Below are 7,759 nucleotides of genomic sequence, written 5' to 3'. Positions count from 1 at the left end.
GGAAGATGTGATTAAAACCAAGATCCAACCAGCATCTGATTATATTAATAGATAATTTTTAATATACAGTCATGATGTAGCATAATGTAATAATACTTACATACTTATTTCTGGGTATTGAAAAGATAATTATAGAACAAAGTAATTTTTATACCAATCGTATACGGAAAATAATCAACAATGGGTTGGTGTAATGCCACCTGATGTGAAGCAGATTTACTGTCACCACTTCAAAGTTGATTATTTTCCAATAACATCACATCCTGAAGCATTTATTCCTCTTACAAAGCTGTTAATCTAGTTAGCTCTTTATCAGTCACTCCCTCCCCAGTTAATAAGCCACAAATTGCATTTTTTCATATTACAGAGAATGTTTCCTTTCTTGAAAACAGTTTCACCTGATTTTTTTTCTATTTGATATAAATCACAACCAGAACCACTGCTGTTATAGAAAATTAACCAACACCTAACAACTAAAAATTATTGAGAATGAAAAAGCATACAGTAACTAGATTTGTAAAGTTCGTCGCGACAAACTTTGATGATGGCTTTGACGATGCAAGTATTCGCAAAGGGCGGTGCGTTTTGGAGGCGAGTGGACATAAGGGTCAGTGTTTCTTTTTGTCACGTGACATCATCAGAATACACATGAGGAAGTTCCCCTCATTGTTCTGAGTGTTTTGATATGTCACATGTTCATGTTGTAAAAAGTTTTTTGATTTTGCATATTTTGGGGCGGGGCTGCGGCACAACCGGAAGGCCAGTCGGTACACCAATTTAAAACTTTGTTCTCCCTAAAGAGTATCACCCTAAAGGAGCTGGCTGAGTTTGGTGTAGATACTTCAAAAGCTTGCCGAGTTATAAACCTCCAAAGTTTATAATGGGAGTCTATGGGAAAAAAGGCCACTTTGAGACCCGGTATCGGAAGTACCGGTACTCGGATCGCTTATAAAAGTAATAGCAACAAATTTCAGACCAGTGTCTACGACATATCCGAATTTGGTGCATGTGGCTCAAAAGCCCTAGAGGAGTTACTCTTGATAAATTTTTGTCTAAGCTTAAATAGGAAAACAGAATGTTGGCTTCTACAAAGCTACATAATTACATGTAAAAAATGATTTAATTTATAGTACACTAGAGATGACCAGTGGTGCTGAATTGTTTCCATTGTCATCTAACCCAGGATTGATGAAGGGATAGAGTTTGCCAGTAAACAACTGACCAGTGAAAGAGAATATATGACACCTGGCCTCTACATCATGAAATGAAACCAGACCCTCCTCATAATCAACAAACACTCCCACCTTCTGTGGTGTCTTTCCTTGTGAGATCAGGATCTTAGTACCTTCAAAAACATAGCACTCATTCCCATTCCTCACAGCCATAGTCCAGAACCCATTTTCAGGTGCCATCATTAGGTCCACCTTCCTATTAGCGGACTCACTGACCACTCCTAAAGTCCACCTAGTCTTCCTACTGACCTGCACCTCAAAGTAAAATCTTCCTGAAGAGAATCCCTGCTTTCCCAGGACCATGTAGAAATAAGTAAACCTTTGGGGATTGTCAGGGAGATTTTGTTTTGTGTCTCCATATCTCACTTGCTTTTGATCACAAGACAGGATGAGATTGGGATGAGCTGTATCAGGATCCAGAGTTATATCCACTAAAAGAAACACATAGTGAGTGAAAGAAGAATGCAGGGATCTGCTGAATCATTAGTTAGTACACTGAAGTAAATTACAATAGATATAAAAGGTCTACACAATCCTGTAAATACTGCAGGTTACTAAATAAAGAAAATGAAATGTGCAATAAGTGGGCTGCATACGTGTGACCACCTCTTATCTAATACTTTGTTTAAAAAGTATTGTATTGCTTATTTGTAAAGATTTGTTCTCCATATTCAGCTGTTTAAATCCTGCAGATTTTAACTGGTATTTTGAGCTGTCTATGATTCCCTCTATCTTGGCTAGAGTCCCAGATGCAGCCCCTTTTCACAATGCTTCCCACCACCATGCTTCACTATTTGTATTGTGTTCTTTGTGTTCAAACTCTCTTCTTGTTGCACCAAACATATTTTATAATTAAATACAAAAATGTTCTATCTTGAAAAATGTAGGTGAGCTTGAATGTTGTATATTTCTATCGAGCCAGCCCAACAAATTGCCAGCCCAACATTGTCAGGAATGACCAGTTCTTGCTAGTAATCTTTAAAAGAAATCTTGTTGTTTGAAACGTCACAGTGATCTCCATTTGTTGATAAAGGAAAACTGACATAATTTATCTTCACTGACTTCATCGCAGAAACCTGCAATTTTACCAGGGGTGTGTAGACTTTTATATTTATTTTAGATGCATTGTGTATTTCCAGAAGGAAATGTAGAGCTTGCAAAGATCTGGCTAAATAAACAAATAAAGCTAATAGAGCAAAGATAATTATGACTGATAGACCAGATCCGAGTTTTCTTTGGCTACATCCATCCATTGGCACATTATTTCAATGACATTAAAATTATGTAGAACTTAACATTATGTAGAAACGATATATAATCTTTTATTTAGATGGGTGTATATTTGAAAACTTTCTAAATCATTGGAAAAATGCTGTAATATAACTTCTCATCATTATGAGAAGGGCAAGGTTTATTTCTATCTATCTATCTATCTATCTATCTACAGTATCTATCTATCTATCTATCTATCTATCTATCTATCTATCTATCTATCTATCTATCTATCTATCTAAGTATCTACCACCCTTTAAATTTTAATACGAGTGGGGGAAAAAATCTGCACAATACCTGCATACAGCTGAATCCTCCTCAGATCTGTGGACATGGATTACAAAATAAATTCCATGAATAATGCCAGAATAACTTGTATTTAAATGTTCATACAACAATGGTACAGAAAATCTGTTTATTTCTGAATCTGAAGTTATTTATTCCTCAGCAATAGAATTGTCATGAAACGTCCAAAAGACAAGCTCTTCTTGTTATGGTGATAGTAGGTGTGATAGGTGGTGATAGTAGCTGTAAATGGTCATTAACACTCTCCGATTCTTACCTATGTCTCCAAGTGACTTAGACAGAGTTTCCCAGAGGTTAGTCAGAGCATTCCACATACTACTCACACTTAGACCAGTGTTTAGACTGATGTGTGTCCAGTCTTTGGTTGATGGAGGTCTGTGCACAGATGAGTAAATCTATATAGAGGAAGAAGACAGAAGAGGAACGTTTCAGCATGGAACTGTAGGTCTGTGGAGTTTTGCACTGAGATTGGAGAGAGAGTGAATCAGTGACCTTTAGGAGATGGAGATGATCCTCATTGTTTAAGATCTGCTCCAGTTCACTAGCTCTCCTCTTTAGCACTGTGATTTCCTGCTGCAGGTCTTTAATGAGTTCTTCAGCCTGATTTTCCACTAATTTTTGCTTCTTCTCTGATAGTCCGAACAGCACAGATTGACTTGTATGTATGTAACCAACCAGTGCAGAAAAGACTTCGATGTTGTCTTTGTTCTCGGTCACTGTGTTTATCTAAAAGAATGCATCACTTTTATCACAAGCCATCATATTAAACTTATTATATGAGAGAAAAGTTTCACCAACATGGATTCAAAGTTTTATATCACTCAATCATTCGCTGTATGATTCACCCACTCTGCAACGTTCTACTCTGTTCTTGATTTCTTGAATCTTCTCCAGTCGGTCCCGGATCATGTGCTGCACTTCTTTTCTTGAGTTTTCCAGCTGAGTCTGAAATCCAAAAAAAAAAAATCTGATTTTAGATTTAAAAATAAATAAATAAATAAATACAGTGGCACCAATATCAGTGAACTTTATAGTATTTTAGCCTTTGGTTGGAATTCTCCTGTCTTTGTCCACAAAAACAACCTACCATCCGCTCCATCCAAGTTTGATAAAGATTTATTTAAGAATACACCAGATCTCCAGAAGCTGCTGTCTTTCTGTTCAGGTTATTTTGCAAATTTCACACTTGCTTTCATATTCTTTGAGGTTGATGAATCATTTAGTTCTATCTGGAAATCCTAATGGCTATATTCATCTTTAATCTTTGTGCAAACATACATTTATTTAAAATGTTTTGGAAAATCTATGAGACCAAATAGAAGATTAATGAGAAATTGCAAAGTCCTAAGTGTTGAACCAAACTTACTGACTGTTCCCCAGCTGAAACTGAAGACTCCTTCTATTACGTTTAATTAAACCTCTTCTAAAACAAATCTTTAACCTCTTCTAAAACAAATCTTTAAAAATCATTAAATAACAAACCATTTATTTTTAGCATCTCTCACCTTCCTCTGTCCCGTCTCGTCCTCTATATTACTGACTGTGTGATTCCTGTGATCCACTTCAACGCAGAACTCGCACAAGAACATCTGATCGTCTTTACAGAACATCTCCAGCGGTCTCTGATGCTTTTGGCAAATGTAGTCTGCCAAGTTCTTCAAAGGGTTTATTAATTTGTGTTTTAGAAGTTTTCCAACATGACTATGAGGCTCTAGATGAGATGTACAAAAAGTCATACCACAATCCAGGCAGGATTTTAGAGCCTTCTGCTTATTTACATTGCAAATGTCACACAGAACATCAGTTTCACTAAGGGTATTTTTCTTCTTAAAGTGCTCGATAATTTCACTTAGAGATGTGTTAATCTTGACTTCCGGTCTTTTGGTGAATTCCTCTTTGCATGATGGACAACAGCAGACTTGACATTTGTTCCAGAATTGTGTAAGGCAGCTCTTGCAGAAATTGTGTCCACATGGAGTCGTGACTGGATCAGTGAAGACCTCCAGACAGGTTGAACACAACAACGACGCTTGATACAGGAGTTTCTTGGAGTCATGTGTATCTGTTTGATATTTCAGAATAAAATAATGAAAGAAACATTATTTCAGTCATTATTATGCACTTGAAATCAATGGTTTTAATTCACCCCTTGAAACCCTTTGAACATTCTTAGTTGAATGCTATGTTTTTTAACGCTAAATAGTGGTGACTACACTGATATAACATTTCCTTTTCATTTTTCTCACCTTGTACATGTCAAGTTTTGAATCTACAGTATCTGTGTAACAGTAACTTTGTGCTAATGCAACCCTACTTTTTTTTAATGATGTATTAAATAACTAGGTTTCTTCAAAAGCTTTGAATTTCTATCTCTGTGTTGATTGCATTAAATTATGTTATGTATTTTATGTTTTTTAGTAAGAAGAATGTTTATTTGCTGCTTACCATTTTGAAATGATGAAAGGTTTTCTCCATGGAAGTGTTTAATTGGTGAAATGGTGAATGTAGTATGTGAACTAAGCTAAGCTGCTGTCTCGCTATTAGTCTGATAATAAAGCAGTTTTATGAACGCCAATGCAACCTGAATTCTCTTTCAGTACTCTTGGAGACTGGGAAGATGAAAAAAAGCCAGAAAATTCATGCTACATGAATTTGTGTTCTAGCTTTATATTAGCTTTGTGTTAGCTCAGACAAAACAAAGGAAAACAGGAGGGTAAATGTACAGTACACTCATTTACAGTCCTAATCACCATGCACTTAAAGTCTAACCTTTATGAAGAGATGTTCACAAGCATGCCACATGTCTCTTATGAGTTTGACCCTGTATTTGTACTTCGTTTTCTGTTTCCTATCCTAGCCCAGTTTGTTATGTTTGTTGATCGCTTTAACTGTGCCTTTTTGGTTTGGATTGTTTGTTAATGTGTCATTAAAGCTGATTCACCTGCATGTCTATCATGACAATTGCATTACACAGCAGTTAACTGGTTTAACTGGATAAACAACAAAATAGTCCCATTAGTTAAAAATTAGTTTTGGTTTAAAAAATAGTAAATAAACTTTACAACTCCAACCAGTAATGAGAATAAACAGTTTTAATACACTACACTGGTAAATATACAGCATACGGTGGTGAAATCAGCCTTTCCGTGTATTGACCGAACATTAATTACGCTAGTTTAGAAACTACAGTGTGGAACTCCAGAGAAATCTGTTTCTGTAAACACTCTGAAACTTACAGTAAACTGAATATGCCATTCTGTTTCTTCTGCCTTTTCTTGGTTGGGGCTTTCCTCCTGCTACCTCTTTTCAACTTGTACAGAAAGAAATCACAAAATTCCATAAAATAATCAATAAACAAAATGATAAAATTGACAGTTAAAGCAAGTGGGTGTATTATATAATATAGATTGGAAATTGCGAAGTAAACCATCAATTGTAATTGTTATCATCAAAATTATAACTACAAATTTGGTTCAATGAAATTAAGAATGCAGTGTATTCAGCAGCTTGTAAAATAGCACTTGATGCAGTTCTCCTGTTTTTGTACTTTTCATTAAAGGGATAATAGTATTCGTTAATTATTAATGTCCTAAAAATGATATAAAATCATAAAATATAATCTAATATGAATTGTAATATTTACTCGTAATACAAATACTAATATTTACTATGTAATAATATTCCTAGTTTGAGATTTTGCTCACTATTTGAAATATTCAGTTCAATTTAAGGCAGTGAGCTTTTTCAATAAGCATGACTCTTACTAAATATCTGCCAATGCATCAAAATAACAAGGAAATATTTGACATAGTTTGATGCTTAATTTAATATTATATTAGAATCACTTTCCAACTCACTTTTTCATCAGTTCACACCATAACAACATCTAAAATAACAAATTAGACATTTAATTTGCAGTACATACCTTATCTTTCACTGCCAGAACTGTGTTCTATGTTAATTCTTTCTCTTTCACCTTTCACTAAAGAAGCACAACTTGTACAACTGCTTTCTTATCTGGTATTCTTTAAGGAAGTTAAGATACAGAAAGTCCCACATTACACACACAGAATAAAGATGAAAGTCCACTGCAGCTGTAAAATCCTGTTCTTAAGAGAAATAAGTGAAATCTGTGGTCTTCTGCTGTAGCCCAGATCTGAGGTTTTATGTGTTGAGCATTCTGAGATGATTTTCAGTTATTAATCAGTCTGGTCTTTCTCCCTTCACCTCTCCCATCACATGTCATTTGGTGAATTTGGGTTCAACTGATGTTTTTGCTGTTGTTTTTTCCACAGGTTCTTTGTGAACCATAGAGGTGTGTATAAAACTCCAATCCACTCAAATCCAGCATCAACCATGCCAAAGATTGGCTGATTGGATGCTTAGTTGAATGTGCAGGTTTCCAGGTGTCCCTAATCAAATGGTCTATGGGTGTATATGTTTATACCAATGTCTGCCTTCTTCTTTCTTTTTACTCTTCAACATTCATGTTAAATTGTGTAACGTTTGACAGCAAAGACAAATGGCCACATTTTCTATCCATATGATTTTTCCTTTACTTTCAGGTTTAAAGGAAAGTTTGTGTTTAAATTCAGACTACTTACTCTTTTTTTTTTGTTTTTTTTTTTTCTAAAAAGCCCCATAATTATGCATTTATTTCTGAAATTCCGGCAACTTTGGAGGTGTGAAGTACATGCAGGTGATTTGTGTAAAAGCAATGTAAAATACAATGTAATAAACACTTTTACTCATAACTCATTTATATTGAAGTATTTTTAATGACGTCATTTTTACTGATATTTTGCATGTATTTTTAAATTACACATTTGTAAACGTTGCTGTAGTTTCTGTTCTATTTACAGACCAACTTGTAATAAACTCGTTTCACCACCAGGTGGCGACATTACACAACATTTAAATATATGCACAAAACGTTGCATAAAACTGTA

General features: G+C 35.0%; 1 protein-coding gene across 1 annotated transcript; it reads right to left on the bottom strand.

Moving 5' to 3' along the window:
- Nucleotides 1-39: 39 nt before the first annotated feature.
- LOC132852928 (zinc-binding protein A33-like) lies at nucleotides 40-6,851 on the bottom strand. The gene is made up of 8 exons (XM_060880458.1): nucleotides 6,736-6,851; nucleotides 6,047-6,120; nucleotides 4,316-4,872; nucleotides 3,660-3,755; nucleotides 3,303-3,536; nucleotides 3,067-3,205; nucleotides 2,802-2,828; nucleotides 40-1,663 (listed from the first exon to the last, which is right to left on the bottom strand). The coding sequence occupies exons 2-8, from the start codon at nucleotides 6,063-6,065 to the stop codon at nucleotides 1,125-1,127; spliced, it is 1,611 nt and encodes a 536-aa protein (XP_060736441.1). The 5' UTR covers nucleotides 6,066-6,120; nucleotides 6,736-6,851; the 3' UTR covers nucleotides 40-1,124.
- Between the last annotated feature and the right edge of the window lie 908 nt (nucleotides 6,852-7,759).

Source organism: Tachysurus vachellii, chromosome 10, assembly GCF_030014155.1.
Source record: "Tachysurus vachellii isolate PV-2020 chromosome 10, HZAU_Pvac_v1, whole genome shotgun sequence".
In the NCBI taxonomy this organism is placed as follows: Eukaryota; Metazoa; Chordata; class Actinopteri; order Siluriformes; family Bagridae; genus Tachysurus; species Tachysurus vachellii.
The sequence above is the reverse complement of the archived record's forward strand: the minus strand, read 5'-3'. Positions and strand labels throughout refer to the sequence as shown.

Coding starts and splice junctions, on each gene's coding strand:
- LOC132852928 (XM_060880458.1), bottom strand. Junction 3,206..3,302: donor ATCATCTCCATCTCCTAAAG/GTCACTGATTCA, acceptor TCCTCTATATAG/ATTTACTCATCTGTGCACAG. Junction 1,664..2,801: donor GAGGATTCAGCTGTATGCAG/GTATTGTGCAGA, acceptor TGTTTCTTTTAG/TGGATATAACTCTGGATCCT.